Source organism: Macaca fascicularis, chromosome 3 (genome assembly GCF_037993035.2).
Source record: "Macaca fascicularis isolate 582-1 chromosome 3, T2T-MFA8v1.1".
NCBI lineage: Eukaryota > Metazoa > Chordata > Mammalia > Primates > Cercopithecidae > Macaca > Macaca fascicularis.
In genome coordinates, this window is record NC_088377.1 from 58,999,421 (window position 1) to 59,019,687 (window position 20,267).

General features: G+C 41.1%; 1 protein-coding gene across 12 annotated transcripts in view; it reads right to left on the reverse strand.

The window, feature by feature from the left end:
• Positions 1 to 20,267, reverse strand: part of CALN1 (calneuron 1) — a 664,605-nt gene that overhangs the window by 493,428 nt on the left and 150,910 nt on the right. For all 12 annotated transcript variants that reach the window (XM_045389750.2, XM_045389747.2, XM_045389749.2 and 9 more), the window contains one exon: positions 848 to 972. In XM_045389750.2, coding sequence (XP_045245685.1) covers positions 848 to 965 — 118 coding nt within the window. In that variant the 5' untranslated portion in view covers positions 966 to 972. The remainder of the gene's footprint in view (positions 1 to 847; positions 973 to 20,267) is intronic.

A 20,267-nucleotide genomic window follows, 5' to 3' on the forward strand; every position in this document is an offset into this window, starting at 1 on the left:
ATTTTTACTTCTCTACTTGAGAAAGTAAATTTAAACCTTGTGCTTTAAAATGGTATTATTACAAGCAACAAAGTATTCAAAAACACTGGGGAAAACTGATTCTGGTTTGACCTCAGCAGATGCAGTACCTAGGTAAAAACATCAGGCTAAATCAACCTAATTCTCTATTCCAGGAAGAAAAAAAAAAAAAAAAAACTTGTTTTTCCTATTTTTAATTTTTTTTAATTAGAGGATTGGTTTATCCAAGATACACTGAGACACAGTCCTAGGATGAATTTAGTCGTCACGTTCCCAGGTTTATGTCCATCCCTAACTCCTGCCTTGAGCAGTTAGGGCTGTACTGTGTTACAAAGAAACAGAGGCAATTAAAATAATTGCTATCCATTGCCACCTAGACAGAGCTTCCAGATGATTCCGATTCAGGCAGGATTCAAAGCACCATGGCCAGAAGTCAAGAGACAGCCATTAACAGGGCTTAAACCTCCCCTGCAGATGGACTCTATTGTTGGAGACAACATAGAAACAAGACAATTCCATTGGTGATAAAGACTCCGGAAATTGGAAAACACATTTTAAGAGAGGTGAAGGCTATCCCCCTAGTCAATATCCAAGAAAACCGAAATATCCACCATAGATTGTTCAGGCTATCAGATCTGTCCCACACACACACACAAAAGTCACTTGGGTAAAATTTTGTCTCTGAACTCTTTCCCATCACGCCATGGTTACACTTGGCCACAACTGCCAAAGAGTAGCCAAAGTCCAGGGCATTCAATTGAGCTTCAGAATAGCCACAAACACCTCCCTGGGAGGGGGGACAACCCCCCAAACAGGGTAGGCTCCTTACCATCGAGCTCCTCCACGGAGATATTAGCCAGCTGTTCGCTGTCACTGCCAGCAGAGAGTGATCGGTTGAGGTAATTCCCCTTGTACAACAAGCCAGCGGTCACATGGTGGAACGGCATCTTTTCCCTGCCCAAAAGAGAACAGGGGAGGGGAAAAGAAAGACATCATCATTCATTCTTCCTTTCCTTTCTTAAAGGACCATCTGATTTTCAGATGGCTGGTGTCATTGTAAAAATAACAATATTTCTAGTGGGAAAGTCAGGATATTTCCAGGGTCCCAATGACCTGAGCAATTTCCAAAGGAACTCAGGTTCTTCCCATTTCTTCACTGTGCATCTTACTTCATTTTCCCCATTTAATTATGAATTTGAACCATGTTGTCCTTGTTAATCATGGCACACCACATTACCATGAAACTATCTCTTTATGCAAATGGCAACACCCTTGACTCCTTTCCTTGGCCTGATAAATTCTCACTTGATGCTTGTAAGAAAGGACTGAGAATCCCAGAAGTGTTGGCATGCCCAGGGACTACATGTCTTGGCTGTGATCAAGCAGAGATCCAAGTGTCTCATTTCTCCCAGATAATACAGACGTTGCACTCACACAGCACTCAAAACAGGTAGGAAATGCCCAAGCTCTAAGTAAGTACATGCAATGGTCTGCATCTCAAGAAGCAGCTGCCAAGCCTGGTTAAGATGCAGATGCTGCTTACATGAGTGGTGTGTGAGCACACACATTCTAAAATGCTAATCACACACATTCTGAAATGCTAATCACACCTGCCCTGCTGCAAAGGGGCGTGGCAGCCTTCAGGTGTCCCACAATGAAGCTGCTTCCAGCACTCTCACACAAATTTAAAGCATCCTTTTAGACCAATAGAAAAAAGCTCCTGCACCCAGATGGTCATCAGTGGGGCTTAGAAGTTTCCACTAATGCAAGACTGACTGGAGGGTCAAGGCTATGAAAAAAGAGATGTGAGATAAAAGGACAGCAAAGACAATGGAAGAGAATGGAAGAACAAGCAAAGACAAGAAAGAGGAAAGGCAGCTGGGAAGATGATCATCTCTAAAGCAGAAAGAGCACAGCTCCTGGCCCAACTTGTCCAATGATGCTCTCCATGACTTTGAACAAGATGCCAAATGCTTCATATTCTGCTTCCCCATCTAGCAAGGGGGATTAAGAGTATGGATAAACCTCTGAGCAGAATTAGGGCCAACAGGCAGGAAGCACAGGGAGTCAATCACAAGGAGTGGGTAGAGAACACCTTTGTATCAGAGCTTCTGGAAGGTAAACTGGGCAGCACTCAACCTGTGAAACCCCTGAAAATTAAAAGGTTTAACCAGGAGCACAAAGCCAGTTAGTGACAGAAGTTGTTCTAGAACTCCAGCATCCTACATGCTATTTCCATTAAGCAGCCCCAGCTAAGCGCCAGACATTTCCACCCGGATGTCAAACCCTCATTTCAAACTCAAAACGTCTAAAATTGAATTAATTATCTTCCTACAAAGTAGGCTACACTTCCTGGTTTCTCTATTTCTATCAAAGGTGCTTTTTGCTCATCACAACAACTGGGACAACTCTCCCAAATGCTCGGGGCCCCAAAAAGTAAAACAGACACATGGCTGAGGCAAGAACCAACTGTCAGCTTGCAACCCATCCCTTCGCCCTTAACTCTTTCCATGGCTAACAACATGTACATCCACAGGACAATCGCAAATGGCATGATACTGATTACAAAGGGCACATGCATTTGCCAATTATAAGGGGTACATCTTCAGCTAGTTACAAGTCAGATGTTCCCAAATCTATCCTTATATTTAAACAGAATACAAGAATCTTTCTCTGGAAGAACACTTTGATGACCACCTCCTTTCTTCTCCAAGTTAATTTTCAGACGAAAAAGCTTTAAAAGGGAAAATCGCATATATGAATTAAGACTACTCTATCTTTTCCTTAAGGCCAATCCTGATTTCTTGGGACTGTGTGTCATGGTCATTTGAGTATGGACTGATACCCACTGCCATAATGTGAATGTCTCCCCCAAATTTTATGTGTCAGAAACTTAATCCCCAATGCTACAGTGTCGAGAGGTGGGACCTCTGAGAGGTGAGTAGGTCATGAGGGCAGAATGAATGCTGTTATTGCAGGTGTAGGTTACCTATCACAGGAGTGAGTTCCTGATAAAGGGATGAGTTCAGTTGGCTGCAGTGGCTCATGCCTGTAATCCCAGCACTTTAGGAGACCTAGGCAGGTAGATCACCTGAGGTCAGAAGTTCGAGACCAGCCTAGCCAACATGGTGAAACCCCATCTCTACCAAAAATACAAAAAATTAGCTGGGCGTGGTAGTGCACACCTGTAATCCCAGCTACTCGGGAGGCTGAGGCAGAAGAACTGCTTGAACCCAGGAAGCAGAGGTTGCAGTGAGCTGAAACCGCACCATTGCTCTCCAGCCTGGGCAACAAGAGTGTCTCAAAAAAAAAAAAAAAAAAAAATGAATTCAGCCTCTTTCCCTTCTCTGTCTCTTTCATTCTCTAATAACACTCATGCTCTCTTCCTCTTGTGCTACAGGACAACACAGCAAGAAGCCCCCTGAAAGATGGAGGACTCTTGCCCTTGGACTTCCCAGCCTGCAGAGCTGTAAGAAACAAATCTTTGCTCTTTGTAAACAACCCAGTCTCAGGTACTCTGTTATAGCAGCACAAAACAGACTGAGACATTCATGGTCCAGAAAATGAGATGTCAACCCTGGCTAACACTTCTTGTGTGATTTCAACTTCACCCTCAGCACCAGTCCTACATGCAGTGAGCCTCACCAGCTGTTATCTTAACATGTTTAAGTCTTCATAAACATGGGAAGACACCTGCTCTGATATTATCTAATTTGTTAGCTAAGCCTCACTAGATGAGCCTCACCAGCTGCTATCTTAACCAATGTTTAAGTCTTCAGAAGCATGGAAAGACACCTGCTGTGTTCTTATCTAATTTGCTACCTGGAACAAGACCCACTAAGGTCGGTACAAAAAGCATTCCTTCCATTCCACCATGCATCACTCTAGTTTCTCAGCATTTTATAAATATCTTCCTATTGTCACCTTTTACCTGGTTGTCTGCAGCTTTGGATTCGTTACACAAAATTTTACAGTCATAATAAGGATGTTATATTCAAGCAAACATACCCAACCCACGCCCCAGTTCAGCCACAGAATAAATGTTGAGTACTTTGCAAAGAAAACTGGTCACAACTGAATCCCACTTGATACACCAACATAATTTGCTTCTGAAAAAAAAAAGGCAGCTTACAAAATTAGGTACACATTCAGTTCATTTAGTCTCTGAATTCAAAAAGCTCAAAGTCTAGTGGGAAAGAAAACGTGCAATTGAACCATCCATATAGATATATAAAGTCATGTTCAAGAAAGGGAAGAACATTATCCTAAATAAGCTAAAAACAGCTGCTGCGATTAAGGACTAAATTTCACTCCAAGCTGCCTAGGGAAACCCAAGCTTTAAGATTCTCTCATTGGCTAAGGGGAGAGAAATATATAAGTTCAAGCAAAGACAAATCTTGTCCTGAAACTAAAACCTGAAGACGGATCCTTCTATACAGGGCAACAAACAAAAATAAATAAATATTTGCAACAGCAGTTTCACTCATTGTGAAATATTTAAGCGACTGTCATGAAAACAATCTTTCTGTATTTTATGTAAGCCAGTGATATGGTCTGACTGAATGTGACCCCCAATAATTCATACACTGGAACCTAAGACTCTAATGTGATAGTATTAAGAGATGGAGCCTTTAGAAGCTGATTAGGTCCATGAGCATTCCTCCCCTCATGGATGGGATTAATACCATTATAAAAGGGCTGGAAGGAACTAGCAAGGCCCTTTTGTCTTTCTGCCTTCCACCATGTGAAAATGCAGCAACAAAGCAGCATATTGGAAGCCAAGAGCAGCCCTCGCCAGAGGCAAAATCTATAGGTGTCTTGATCTTGGACTTCCCAACTTCTAGAACTGTAGGAAATGAATTTCTGTTGTTTATAAATTAGCTAATCTAAGGTATTTGTTACAGCAGTAGAAACTAAGACAGGCAGAGTGGTTTCATGGTTAAGAACTGGCTGGGTGCAGTGGCTCATGCCTGTAATCCCAGCACTTTGGGAGGTGAAGGCAGCAGTTGGAAACCAGCCTAGACAACATGGTGAAACCCCATCTTTACTAAAAATACAAATATTAGCCAGGTGCGGTGGCAGGTGCCTGTAATCCCAGCTACTTGGGAGGCTGAGGTATAAGGATCACTTGAACCCGGGAGTGGAGGTTGCAATGAGCTGAGATTGTGTCACCACACTCCAGCCTGGGTCATAGAGGGAAACTCCACCTCCAAAAAAAAAAAAAACCCAGCACTTTCTAGTCAAAAACAGTGTTAGATTTTAATCCTACCTCTGCCCTTATTAGCTAGGTAAATAAGTTGCTTGACCTCTGTCAGCCTGTCTCCTCTTCTGTAAAACTAGGGTTTTAATACATACTGAAGAGAACAGTACTGTTGTAAATATTAAATAAGATAAACAGCCAGGCATGGTGGCTCACATCTGTAATCCCAGCACTTTGGGAGGCCAAGGTGGGAGGATCACTTGATGTCAAGATTTCCAGACCAGCCTAGACAACAGAGCAAGACCCTGTCTCTACCCAGACAAAAATAATAATAATAATAATTAAGTAATTAATTAATTAGCTGGGCACAGTGGTACACACATGCAGTCATAGCTACTTGGGAGGCTGAAGTGGGAGGATCATTTGGGTACAGTAATTTGAGACTTCAGGGAGCTATGATCACAGCACTGTACTCCAGCCTGAGTAACAGAGCAAGACTCTGACTCTAAAAAGATACGATACGGAAAGCACTGTACTTAGCACCAGGCATCTGCTCAGTGAGTATCACCAGTAATTATTTGCTAAGGATTATATGAAGCAGGATGCAGGGGCAACAAGAAGTCATGGACGAATTAGATTGATGCCTGGATTACATACTGGATTACAAAGGAGGGTCAGTGAGACCTGACAAAGGGCAAGCTTCAGGGAGAGGCTGGCATGTAAACCACTGTGCTGAGGGATCAGGTGTGAGCAGCAAAGCACCAGCGGGTTCCAGTGCTGAATGGTGTCAGCAAGCTCTGGCAGTATCATGCAGAAGGGGCTACTTGAATGGAAACTGCCAGAGCCAAAGAAGAGTCCATTTTCTGGGTGCCAGGAAGGCTGGCTAAATGGTCATATCAAAGAAAAGATATTGAGAGGTTAAAACCAAAAGGGATGGTTCCTGTTAATGGGGTCAAGGAACTGGTACATTTCTTGACAGAGTAATATACTAAGGAGGCCATGTATGGTGGCTAACACCTGTAATCTCAGCATTTTGGGAGGCTGATGCTGGAAGATCACTTGAGGCTAGGAGTTCAAGACTAGTCTGGGCAATATGGTAAGACTGTATCTCTAGAAAAAAATTTGAAAAATTAGTCAAGCATGGTGGTGTATGCCTGTAGTCCCTGCTACTCAGTAGGCTGAGATATGAAGATCACTTGAGCCCAGGAGCTTGAGGCTGCAGTGAACTATGATCTTGCCACTGCCCCCCAGCCTGGGCAACAGAGGGAGACCTTGTCTATAAAAAAATTAATTAAATAACTAAAGAGTGTCATTCACATTAACTTGAAATGATGCCCTTTTGTGATGGTCAATTTTATGTGTCAACTTGACTGGGCCATGGGTTGCCCAGATATTTGGTTGAACATTATTCTGGAAGTGTCTGTGAGGGTGTTGCTGGATTAGGTTAACTTTTGAACTGGTAGCCTGAGTAAAGCAGATTCTCCTCTCCAGTGTGGGTGGGTCTCATCCAGTAATGAATAGAATGAATAGGCTTACATGGAATGAACACACTGAGTAAGAAAGAATTTGTTCTTCAAACTGTCTTCAAGCTGGGACATCCGTCTTATTCTGCCCTTGAACTCAGACTTGGACTGGAGCATTTCACTATCTGATTCTCAGGTCTTCAAACCAGACTAGAACTATACCATCAGCTCTCTTGGGTCTTCAGCTTGCTGACAGCTGACTGTGGAATTTTCAGAGTCTGTAGCTGCATGAGCTAATTCCTTACAATAAATCTCTTTAAAGTGATACACATAGATAGATAGATAGATAGATAGATAGATAGATAGATAGATAGATAGATAGATAGAAAAATAGAGATACATGATAGATGATTGATGGATGATTGATAGATAGAAAAATAGAGATACGTGATAGATGATTGATGGATGATAGATAGATAGATAGATAGATAGATAGATAGATAGATAGATAGATTCTGTATCTTTGGAGAACCCACATTAATATACCTTCTTTTTTTTTTCCTCTACAGTACCAAAGACCCAGGCACATTGCAGGAGGGTAGTATATTATTCTGAGCAAAGCCCTGAGTGTTCTGCAGGGCTTCTAAAGCAGTACTACTCAAAGTGTGGTCTATAGACCACTGCCAATTGCACACCATTTGTTGCTGGTCTGCAGTGAGATAAGTACAAGAATTGAGAGAAAGCATTGAAATACCAATTTAGAGCATTGCCCCAATTTCTAAGCACATGACCAGTGGACTTGATTTTTGTATATTTTCGCTTCTTTTATTTTTCCTGGTAATTCTTTCTTACTGTACTTTTTTAAAGTATCAGTCTACACAAGACTGAAACTAAAAAAAAAAAAAAATTAAAACTGGTCCTTCCTCACAAATAGTTTGAGAAGCACAGCTCTAAAGTATTTAATTTACGTTGTATAGATTTGTGATAATGAACCACAGAGAAAGGAAGAAAACCACTTGGAGAAATGCATCTTAACTTGTCCCTGAAACTTTTTCAAAGAGCTTAAGACTTCTTAAAAGTCTTAGATGGACTTCTGAAAGAAGTTGAAAGACTTCAGTTGATTCCTGAGCTCTCTATAGGGTGCTGGAGAAGTACATGGCATCTCTTGCAGACTTGACGGCAATCCATGTCCTACAATTACCAGACATACAAGGGGCAATATTGATCTTGCATGCTAAAGGTTAAAGAGCCTAACCAGCCCTGATAGAGCCTTTGCCAAATTCCTGTAAAAACAACCATGAAAGCACACCAAAATAGTGATATTCTCAACGACACCAACGCCAGGGTATGGAAGAAGCTTCCATAAAATCAGTACAGTTAGGATTAGAATAACGAATAATCAGTGGTGCAGCCTTGAAGTCAGAGAGGGAATAATAGAGTCAGATAGTACAGGGATAAGAAGAGATTTTTATCTACCCAAATTCTCTTCTATTTCAGGGACTTAGGGATGACCAATGAGAACAGCAGGCAATCACCCTTCTGACTGTGTTGGAATTGCTTTATTCAAGCAGCCAAGGTCAAATCCCACCACTGACCTTTCCGCCACTGTGAAGCAACAACCTTTTTCCTCTAGCTACTCATGGATCATAACTCCCAGTATGCAAGGTGGCTAGAAATGGAAGGTCTGAGACATGAACCCTGTACATGAAGATGAGAAATTGGCTGCAAGGCACAGGTGTTGGTGAGAAGTACCCCAGGAGTAACGACCTATGGGGATCATGATTTTTCAAGCATTGCTTCAGAAAGGAAAAAAACTGCAGAAGGCCTCGAATAACCCAGAAATATATATCTCCTCCTCTCAGTTCAAGAGCTACGTGGTGGGGACAAGAAGATCTCATCTTACTCCAGCAAAGATGCTCTCGACAAAGGCCAGCTAGACCCTGGACATTTGGCTAAGCGCTTATAAAACAGTTTTATTCCCTTGCTAAAATCCTGCAGGGGCATGCCAGTTGGCAAACACTGGGTTTGGACAGATCTCAAATCAGACAAGAATGAGTAAGCAAAAACACTAACGTAGTAGTTCTGTGTAAAAATTCTGCATCATTAGAGAAGGAAGAACTTTCAAGAAGAAGTAGAGCAAAAGCCTATTGGCAACAATGATATAATACAAGAAAGGACAATTTTACAAACTTTCTGTTTTATGCCCTAAACTTTTCAGCAAGATGTCTATGACATAGGGATGCAAATTCATAAAGAAATATCAGAGTGAGAAGAAGAGATGTCAAGACAAAAAGAAAAGGCAATAAGCTGAGAGGTAAGCCAGTTTGGAAAAGGTGCAGACATTTGCAAACAAAGGAGAAATCCAAAAACAGTAACAGAATGAAAATCTGCATTAATGGCAATGAAGAATATTTCAAAGAAACAGAAATTTTAGCACATACCATAATGCACCCATGTACCCACCACCCAGATTTAATGATATTTTGCCTTCTTTGCTTAGATTTTTTTTTAAAGAGATAACATACTACACTGAAACCCTTACCACCTACTCTATTCCTTCACTTCCCTCCCTCCACAGTGACAACTCTATTCTGGAGATGGAACATATCCTTCCTGTCCATGCTTTTAAATTTGTCCACATTTTGATGTAACTATATAGAATATATTGTATTATTGCTGTGTCTATCTTTAAATTTACGTAAATGATATTACACCTTCCATACGCTTTTGCAACCTGCATGGTTCACTCTATATTGGCTTTCTGGGATCTATCTAAATCCATACACATACACCTAGTTAATTAATTTTTAACTGCTCAACAGTTTTCCATTGTACAAATACCCAATTGTATAAATTACACAATTGATGGAAAAGTGTGCTGCAATGAATATCCCCATGTGTCTCTTCATAGTTCTCTGAACTGCATACCTAAATAAAATACTACCTGCTTGTTGAGTATGCAAATCTTTACCTTTATTTGATTTAGTGAAATTGCACTCCAAAGTGATTGGGTTATTTAATAGTATATAATAGTTATTTATTGATATATAATAAATTACCCCTGAACTTTGTGGCTTAAAATAAATATTTATTAGCTCAGGTTCTGTGGGTCAGATTCAGGAGCTGCTTAGCTGGGTGGTTCTGGCTCAAGGAGTCTTCTCTGATTGCAGTCAAGACACTGACTGGGGCCACCATCATCAGAAGGCCTGACCGGGGCTGGAGGATCCATTTCCAAGATGGCGCACTCACATAGCTCTTTGTTCATGTAAGTTGGGAGCACTCACATGGTTGCCAACATGATGCCACTAAACATGGATTTGGAAAGAGATGTTCACAAAAGGTCTCACTTTCTTGTGGGTCTCTCCATAGGGGAGCTGGATCACCCCAAGCAAGTGATCAAAGAGACAGGGTCAGGGACTCTTATGACTTGGTCTTGGAAATCACACACCGTCACTTCTGCCACATTATTTTCATTAGAACTGTGTCACTGAATACAGCCAACACTTAGGGGGAAAGGAATTAGACTCCACCTTTTGAAAAATGGAGTATCAGAGAATGTTTAGATGTGTTTTAAAACCACCTTAGTGATTGTGACAATTTACAGATCCACCATTAGTCTAGGAGTGTGTCAATTTCCCCGATAGCCTTGCCAAAACTTGGTATTAGCAGACTGTTTCATTTTTAATTGGATTTCCTTGACTGCTAGCTTAAGCATCTTTTTGTATGGCTTTTGCCCATTCAATTTCTTCTGCTACAAGTGTGCTTTTCATCTTTATGTATTGGATTGTTTATAATTTTTGCACTGCTTTGTCCTTCTATGTTATTGTCCAGTGTCTAATTTCAATCTTATTTTTAACTCCTTTTCCCCCAAAATTAGTCAGTATTATTGTTTCTTACAACCGATGCTTATCTAAACTTTTCCACAAGTTTGCCAATTTTCTGCTCATCACTCGTTCTTGCAGGCTACTCTTTCCTTCCAGATTCAATTTATTTTTCAGTGACGTGTAAATGTAAATAAGGGGCTATAAATGGCAAGCTTTCTAAGTCTTTGTCTTAAAAAGTCTTTATTTCAACTTCATTTGAATTACAAAGGTTAACCTAGTAGAGAATTATAAATTAATGATTTCCTTAGCACTTAGAAAATGTTTTGTTTCTGATGAGAAATCTATAGGTATACTTGCTGTTCACCTATTCATACTCATTCTGGACAATTCTAAGTCATTATGTTTTCAGATATAGGCACTCTCCAAATCTCTTCATTTTCTTTTTCATAAGCTCTTATTAGATGTACGTTAGACCTCTCTGTTCAAGCTAGATTCTCTTGACTGGTTCACCCAAAAGCTATTCATAGTTCATCTGACCAAGGAAGCTGGGAAGCCAATAACTATTTTCCAGACTCTCTTGCTACTAAGGTTCAGGATGAAAGTTAGTTCTAATATTCAAAAGCTCTTACACAAAATTTGCAATATAGACATGAGGTGAAGGCAGCGGTATACTGGTAAATGTTTAGCACTCGCTCTCAAAAAGAAGCACTCTTGATGTGTAGCGTTTTCCATTTTCATGGTGTAAATATTCCCACAAGGGCCAATTCCAAGCTCCCAACATGTGCCACTAAACATGGATTTGGAAAGAGATGTATAGCAGTATACCAGCATACCGCCACGCAGCATCTCCGCCACACACACACACACACACACACACACACACTAGACTACATTAACCACAAAATCACAAATAATAGTAAAATGTAGCAAAACGATTAGGAAGTGATGAATTTTAAATATTTATTACCTTGATTTTTTAATTTATTTCATGGTAAGTTTATATTCCATTTTTAAGAATGAACACATAGGCTGAGTGTGGTGGCTCACACCTGTAATCCCAGCACTTTGGGATGCCAAGGTGGGAGCCAGGAGTTCAAGACCAGACTGGGCAACATAGCAAAACCTCATCTCTACAAAAAATAAAACAATTAGCCGGGCATGGTGGTATGTGCCTGTAGTCCTAGCTACTCGGGAGGCTGAGGTAGGAGGATTGCTTGAGCCCAGAAGTTTAAGGCTGCAGTGAGCTAAGATTAAACCTCTGTACTCCAGCCTGGGTAACAGAGAATGAGACCCTGTCTCAAAAAAAAAAAAAAAAAAAAGAAAAAGATGCATTTAAAAATCACCTCACAAAATCCTTCAGAATGTAAAAGTGGGTTCTCACAAGCCAGTATGAGCTGGCTCCAGCATGTCACTGTCTCCTTGCCATGTTGTGACTTTCTACAGAAAAGAAGACATAAAAACATGACATTTTCCTGCAGCAACATTCCATTGTTCACACTCCAGTTTCTTGGCTGTGGCAAAGCAGCTATGGGGGTGGTAGCAATGGCTTCTGAGTCCCCAGATCACAGCTCTAGGGGACCATTCTCCAAATGTTGGGAAGTCAAGAGAATGTTGCAGGGACAACATACTGCAGTGGCAGCCTCAGTGGTAGTAACTCTCCTGGAGAGTTGGCTTTGAATTATTCTGGAAGTCATGCTGGACAACCACCTAAAATCCGCTCCTTCAACCCTTGAACAATTATGCAAGCATCAAATCCCTCATATTAAATCCCTGCCTGCTTAAAATACCCAGAGTGGTTACTGGTTCTTGAACTAAATCTTGACTGATACCTCATAGTATTGACCATGTTCCTTAAACTCTTCTAATTGTTCACATTTTTACCTCTCTGTGTATCTCAGAAGTAATCTCCTCAAATTATTTGCAAATTTACAATTTCTCTTTTCAGTTTTTACTGAATTGTGGTTGAACCTGTCTACTGAATTTTTTATTTAAATGACTATATTTTCCATTTCCAAAAGTTTACTTTGGTTCTTTTATAAACACACCTCTTATTTTTCACTGAGTATGAATCTTTCATTATGATTCTTATACTTTCTTTCACCTTTTAACCATTTTTTTTTATTTTTTTTTTTGAGACAGAGTCTCGCTCTGTCACCCAGGCTGGAGTGCAGTGGTGCAATGTGAGCTCACTGCAAGCTCCGCCTCCCAGATTCAAGCAATTCTCCTGCTTCAGCATCCCAAGTAGCTAAGATTACAGATGTGCACCACCATGCCTGGCTAATTTTTGTATTTTTAGTAGAGACAGGATTTCACCATGTTGTCCAGGCTGGTCTCGAACTCCTGCCTCAAGTGATCTGCCCACCTTAGCATCCCAAAGTGCTGGGATTACAGGTGTGAGCCACCGCGCCTGGCCCTTTTAACCATTTCTAACTGACTTATTTCATATTTTTCTTCAGAATATCATTCTATAATTTCCATTTCTGAAGGCACTAATCCTCTTTTTGTACTACCCTGATTTTCCTAGGTGACAAACTGTTTCCCAGTGCGGCCTGTCATTTGTTGAGGGGAGGAACCCCAGTAGCCTTTACAACAGGTGACGCTTTCCCATTGGAGTTCCAAGTTCACAGAGATCCCCGTCCATCACACAGGGCGTCTCACCAGTTTGGAAGCAGTAATTAGATAAATTCCCTAACTTAGAAGCCTGCACCACACAGGTAGTGTACATTTGGACAGCGCATCCCCTGGAACACTGGCTTAGAGTTTTGATTTGTCACTGTAGCATATGTCTTTGGCAGCCATTGCTCTGGGAAGAAATAAGCATCACTGCTACTTTGCTGGGCCAGTGGTGAGACTGAATCTAGCTCCCACTTGTAAGTGAAAACTGTAACCTCCACCTCCCAGATTCAAATGATTCTCTTGCCTCAGCCTCCCAAGTTGCTGGGATGACAGGCATGCACTACCATGCCTGGCTAATTTTTGTATTTTTAGTAGAGACAGAATTTCACCATGTTGGCCAGGCTGGTCTTGAACTCCTGACCTCAAGTGATCCACCTGCCTTGGCCTCCCAAAGTGCTGGGATTACAGGCATGAGCCACCGTGCCCGACCACGTGTTGAAATTCTTATTGCCAATGTGACAGTATTAGCAGATGGGGCCACTGCACTCCAGCCTGGGCAACAGAGCAATACTTATGACTTTTGGGGAAACACAAACATTTCATCCATGAATAGTAAGTTGCTATTAGGTTGTGTGAGAGTAATAGCAGTTATTGCCATTACTCTTGCACCAACCATTACTCTTTGCCATTACTCTTAATGGCAAAAACCGCAATTACTCTTGCACCAACCTAATAAAACAGAATATGTGGCTTAAACAACAAACATTTGTTTCTGATGGTTCTCAAGCCTGGAAGGCCAAAATCAGGGTGCCAGCTTGATCAAATTCTTGATGAAGACCCTCTTCCTGGTCTATAGGTGGCCCTCACTGTGTCCCCATGAGGTGGATGGCAAAGAGAGCTCTGGTCTCTTTGTCCCCTTATAAGGGGACATTCATGAGGATTCCACCTCATTAGCGAACGAGGCCTCCACCTCCCGCTCATTAGCAGATAGGGCCTTTGAGAGATGAGTGGCTCACTATATCATGACCTAATCCCTCTCAAGGGCCCTATCTGCTAATACCATCACATTGGCAATAAGAATTTCAACATATGGTCGGGTGCGGTGGCTCGTGTCTGTAATCCCAGCACTTTGGGAGGCCAAGGCAGGTGGATCACTTGTGGTCAGGAGTTCGAGACCAGCCTGGCCAACATGGTGAAATTATGTCTCTACTAAAAATACAAAAATTAGCCGGGCATGATGGTGCATGCCTGTCATCCCAGCTACTTGGGGGGCTGAGGCAGGAGAATCACTTGAACCCGGGAGGTGGAGGTTACAGTGACCCACAATCGCGCCCCTACACTCCAGCTTGGGCAACAGAGCAATACACCATCTCAAAAAAAGAAAAAAAAATTCAACATATGACTTTTGGGGAAACATAAATATTTAGTCCATGAATTCCAGGGGGCTGGGAAACCGGAGTCTCATTTCTTGTTTCCTGCCTGTGCCATTCCAAGACCACATCTTTTGTCTCTGCATGAACATTAAAACCCCATCACCAGAGCTTTCTGGGTGGCAGGGAGGTTCCTGCTGTTGAGTGGTACCCACTCCTATGCTTATCTCCCTGGGCTCTGAGTTTCCCCTTCCTTCCTTTCTTTCCAAACTAACTGATTTTATTCATCAGAGCTTAGCCAGGAAAACAGAGCCTATATCAGGCCGTTCAACAGGAGGATTTAAAACAGCCATCTACTAAGTTGTTGGAAGGGTGGAAAAGCCAAACAGAGATACTTAGCAGAGATTAGAGATGGCAGCAACGTATTCCCACCCCCAACCTAGAAGGACGTAGGGAGAGGGTGGTACTATCAGAGCCTCAAAGTTGAGTTTCCCAAAAGGATCTAGCACCGTGGTAGGGGCTGCCCAATAGGAACTCAAAGGAGAGATGGAAAGGCTTTGCTCTGCCAAGATTCAAAGCAAGAACCACTGAAAAGACATAGCCACTGCTGGAGACATTCGTCAAAAGCAGATCGAGATGGGGAAAATACCCCAGCCTATCTCTTTTTCCCGCCTTTTCATTTCCTGCTGGTGCCTCCCTTTGGCCAAATCAGTCAGCAGCCTATTGCCAGGGAATCTGGAAATGTAGTTTGCAAACATCAAGCCCTACCATGCCCAGTAGGAGAAAAAGGCAGATAAATCCATAAGAAAGCAGGCAGATGACCAGCACAGTGACACGTTTAATTTTATTACTATTTTATTCTGCATTTCTATGTTGATAGCAGAAAAAGCACCCATGTTAGCTTAAGACACTGACAGAGGTAGATCTCCAGGTGACAATTTCGAACTTCAAGGATAAGGAGAAATGCTCCAAGCATTCAGGTAGAAAATACAGGTTACCGGTCAGGCACAGTGGCTCATACCTGTAATCCCAGCACTTTGGGAGGCCAAGGCAGGCAGATCCCTTGAGATCTGGAGTTTGAGACCAGCCTGGCCAACATGGCAAAACCCCATCTCTACTTAAAAATACAAAAATTAGCCAGGCATCATGGTGTGCACCTGTAATCCTAGCTACTCGGGAGGCTGAGGCAGGAGGATCACTTGAACCTGGGAGGTGGAGGCTGCAGTGAGCCGAGACCACACCACTGCACTCCAGCCTAGGCGACAGAGCACCTCACAAAAAAACAAAATGAGATTCAGTTTCCTTCAGAGTAATAACGGCTTCTGAAGGTTCCTCTAGAAGCAGCCACAAATCTCCACCTCCTGCCACCTTGAAAGGATCACTTAAAATAAGTAGAGAAGTTTACGAAGTAAATCATGAGGCAATATTTTAAATCAAATGTAACAGGAAATAAAGTTCTCACTTCAAACAATTCATACTAAAAAACACTGAAGTACAGTGAAGTACAAGTGAAGGATGATGGTCATTTTATGTTTGAGGGTAAAATTCAAAATGATAGCATATGAGTCATAAACTTCTATGTACCGTATCATAGCACTGTAAAGTAAAAATGATTTAAATATAAAGAAAAACTGGCTGGGCACAGTGGCTCACACCCATAATCTCCACACTTTGGGAGGTTGAGGCAGGAGGATAACTTGAGGCCAGGAGTTCCAAACCAGCCTGGGCAACACGGCAAAACCTCATCTCTATGAAAAATTTAGAAATAGCCTGGCATGGTGGTGCGCACCTGTAGCCTCAGCTACTTGGGAGACTGAGGTGGGAGGATCGTTTGAGCCCAGGAAGTCAAGGCTGCAGTGAGCATGATGTTGCCACTGCACTCCAGCCGGGACGACAAAGCAAGACTCTGTCTCTAAAAAAGTAATATATACATACATACATACATACATACATACATACATACATACGTACATACTTTTTAAAAATTGTTGAAGTTGGCCGGGCGCGGTGGCTTAAGCCTGTAATCCCAGCACTTTGGGAGGCCGAGACGGGTGGATCACGAGGTCAGGAGATCGAGACCATCCTGGCTAACACGGTGAAACCTCGTCTCTACTAAAAAATACAAAAAACTAGCCGGGCGAGGTGGCGGGCGCCTGTAGTCCCAGCTACTCGGGAGGCTGAGGCAGGAGAATGGCGTGAACCCGGGAGGCGGAGCTTGCAGTGAGCTGAGATCCCGCCACTGCACTACAGCCTGGGCGGCAGAGCCAGGCTCCCTCTCAAAAAAAAAAAATTGTTGAAGTCTTTAAAGACACCCTCTAAGCCTCTGATAAATTACCTGGATAAAAAATAGAAACAAAAAGGATATGAAGAAAAGTGAGTATTGTGCTATGAAGGCTAATTTAATGTGTGCATTTGTGTGTGTGTGTCCCCCAGAGATCCGTCAAATTATCAGATATAAGACCACAGAGCAAACTTCAGCATAGGTATTTCAAAAGTTGGTCTACCAGAGTTGAATATAAGTAGAGACAATAATAAAAGTCAATACTTTCCGTGTATACTGCTCGGGTGATGCGTGCACCCAAATCTCACAAATCACCACTAAAGAATTTATGTAACCAAACACCACCTCTTCCCTAAAAACCTATGGAAATAAAAAAAAATTTAAAAATAAAATAGAAGCTAAAATTGAAAATTTTATTACATTCCCCAAAATATCTCCTAGGTCAATGTTTAAATTAAAGTTATAATTACAGGCTATCTTTAAAGTAAAGAAAATGGCAACAACACTTATTATTTAAAATAACAAAAATAATACTTATTTTTAAAAATCAGAGTGTAGCAAAGGAGCATTCAGAAAGAAAGTTTTATTTAAACGTTCTCTTTATCTTAAAGAGGAAAAAAACTAAGTCCTCAATGCTAACTTCTTAGTTAAAAAATAACAACAAAATAAATTAAGAAAATGGAAAAAAACAGGAAATAATGAAAGCAGTGAATTAGAAAACAGATAACTTGAAAGAGCTAGTTCTCCAAAACAAAAGCAATAAACAACAAATCTCTGACAAGTTTATTAAAACAAATATAGAAAGCATAAATAGATAACATCCTGAAATATAGGAATTCTACATGCAACTCCAAACTAATAAATTTTAAAACACTAGTTAAATGAATAACTTTGCTCTCAAGATACAGAAATTGAATTTTTTTTCTTTTTTCGCAAAAACAAGATGATTTAATATTATTCACAGTTATTGAAAACCTTGACATAACACTTTGTTATACAGTGATTTGAAGATCTGGTTTTGGATTGAGCTTATTTCCAGACTTTACTTTCATGTCTGCCATAACCAAAAATACACCTCCGTAAGAGACACAGATTCGAATGGAAGAAAAATGTCATTGGCAGTATTTACGAAGTCATAATATTCATTCTTCAATTCCATCTGACAAGCATGCCAAGGTTTTTGCTGACATTTGGCTGGTAAAGTTTCATCTTCCCTAACGTCAACGGATGATTTTGCAAACTGAAAGCAGTTGCATGTTCATATTTTTAACAAATGAGTCTGAAACTCCCTTGATCTCTTCATTTGGAAGTTTCTCACACAGCTGACAAAGTTTTGTTTCCAGATTTTTGAACTTTACGGAGTAGAGTTTGTAGATAATGCACTCACCATCATTTTTTTTTTAAGCTACAAAATCACATAATAGTTGAAACATTTCCAAAAACATCTATTTTAAAAAATGTTCTTTCCATAGCATAAGGTTCCTTTGAGAAGCAGTGATTTCCTCAATCTTTGTTAAAATGTCATCTTTAACTGTGTATGGCCAACAACATCCTGCCATCTCAGAAAAGACCAGAAAATGTGGATCATTTGACTGTTTATGACAAAAAGCATGCCACTCTTATTTGTGTTTGACAATTCTTTTGAGAACTTTGCCCCAAAATAAGATGCACACTTTACTGTGGCACAAAAGCCACCTGCAGCCGTCTTCCATCTCATTTCAAAGATGTAGGCCAGTGAGAGTCAATAGAGATTTCCATCTTAAATTGTCTTTTGGAAGTTTGTTCGTCATTTTGACCAACTTCTGTCCAATCTGATGAACTCCTCAGTGTTCTAACTCATAGAGTAACTAATGAAGGCTCCTTTTGCAAGCAAAGGAAATGTCAACTTGATCACTGTCCGGGGGTCTACTTGGGCCTGCTAGATCAGCATGATCAAAAGCTGAGGTTTCTTGGTAGGTGTTTTATAAAGCGTCTTGCCCATTATCTATTAGTCTAGTTGAAGCAAATTAATATAATCTGTCAATTCCTGATATGGTTTGGCTGCAACCCCACCCAAATCTCATCTTGAATTCCCACATGTTGTGGGAGGGATCTGGTGGGAGGTGACTGAATTATGGGGGCGAGTCCTTCCTGCACTGTTCTTGTGATAGTGAATGAGTCTCAAGAGATCTGATGGTTTAAAAAAAAAAAAAAAAAAAAAAAGGACAGGGTGGGAGGAGTTTCCCTGCACAAACCCTCTTTTTGCCTGCCGCCATCCATGTAAGACGTGACTTGCTCCTCCTTGCTTTCCTCCATGATTGTGAGTCCTCCCCAGCCATGTGGAACTGTAAGTCCAATTAAACCTCTTTCTTTTGCACATTGCCCAGTCTCAGATATGTCTTTATCAGCAGCTTGAAAACGGACTAACACAATCCCCCTAACCAGGCACTTGTGTCACAAGTCACTGGAAAGCACCACTGTCAATACCTCCCAGTGTGAGACGCTCTCCTTTTCCTAAACACTTCACACCAGACCAGAGGGCACATGGGCAATTGAAGGCGCCAGTGTCATTCTCTACTGCAGATAATCAGTAAAGTATAATTTCCTCCTTTTATTCTTACATCCCAAAAAATCACCTTACATGCCCTCCCCTTTGAAAATCAGGCAGAGACATTACCATGAAACAAGGAAAAAGACAAGAAGCCCATTATGTCTACTATTAAATAACACTATCCCTGAAATTCTACTTAATGCAGTGAGACATGAACAAAATAAGAGACTATTTAAGAGGAGAAAACTAAAAAATAAAAATGAAAAGCCTAGAGTGAAATACATGTAAATACTTAACTCATCTTTCATAGTTAAGAGACACTCAGAGTTTAAGTAAAACAAAAGAAATTACAAAGGAAAAGATGAATAGCCTTGCCAGTATAAAAATATAAACTTCTAAACATTATAAACAGCATAAATAAAGGTAATAGGAAAACAGGGAACTCAAAGACTCTATGATCAGATAATTCACAAAACTGGAAACACAAAGAATAAAGTATGCAAAAACAATAGTTGATCTCACAAGTAACCAAAGAAATACAATTTTTTAAAAGATGCTCTTTTCTGCTTATTTTTTACCAAAAATAAAGGAGGGGGGAGTGAGACTGAGGTTGTGCTGTGTTGCCCAGACTGGTTTCAAACTCCTGGGTTCAAGGGATCCTCCTGCCTCGACCTCCCAAAGTGCTAGAATTACAGGCCTGAGCCACCATGCCTGACCATGTTATCTGCTTTTTCAATGGGGGATGGTTTTTGTTTCAAGTTTTTGTTTTGTTTTGTTTTATTTTTGCTGTTTTTTTTCTGAGACAGAGTCTTGCTCTGTCGCCCAGGCTGGAGTGCAGTGGCACGATCTCGGCTCACTGCAATCTCCGCCTCCCAGGTTCACGCCATTCTCCTGTCTCAGCCTCTGAAGTAGCTGGGATTACAGGCGCACGCCACCATGCCCAGCTAATTTTTTGTATTTTCAGT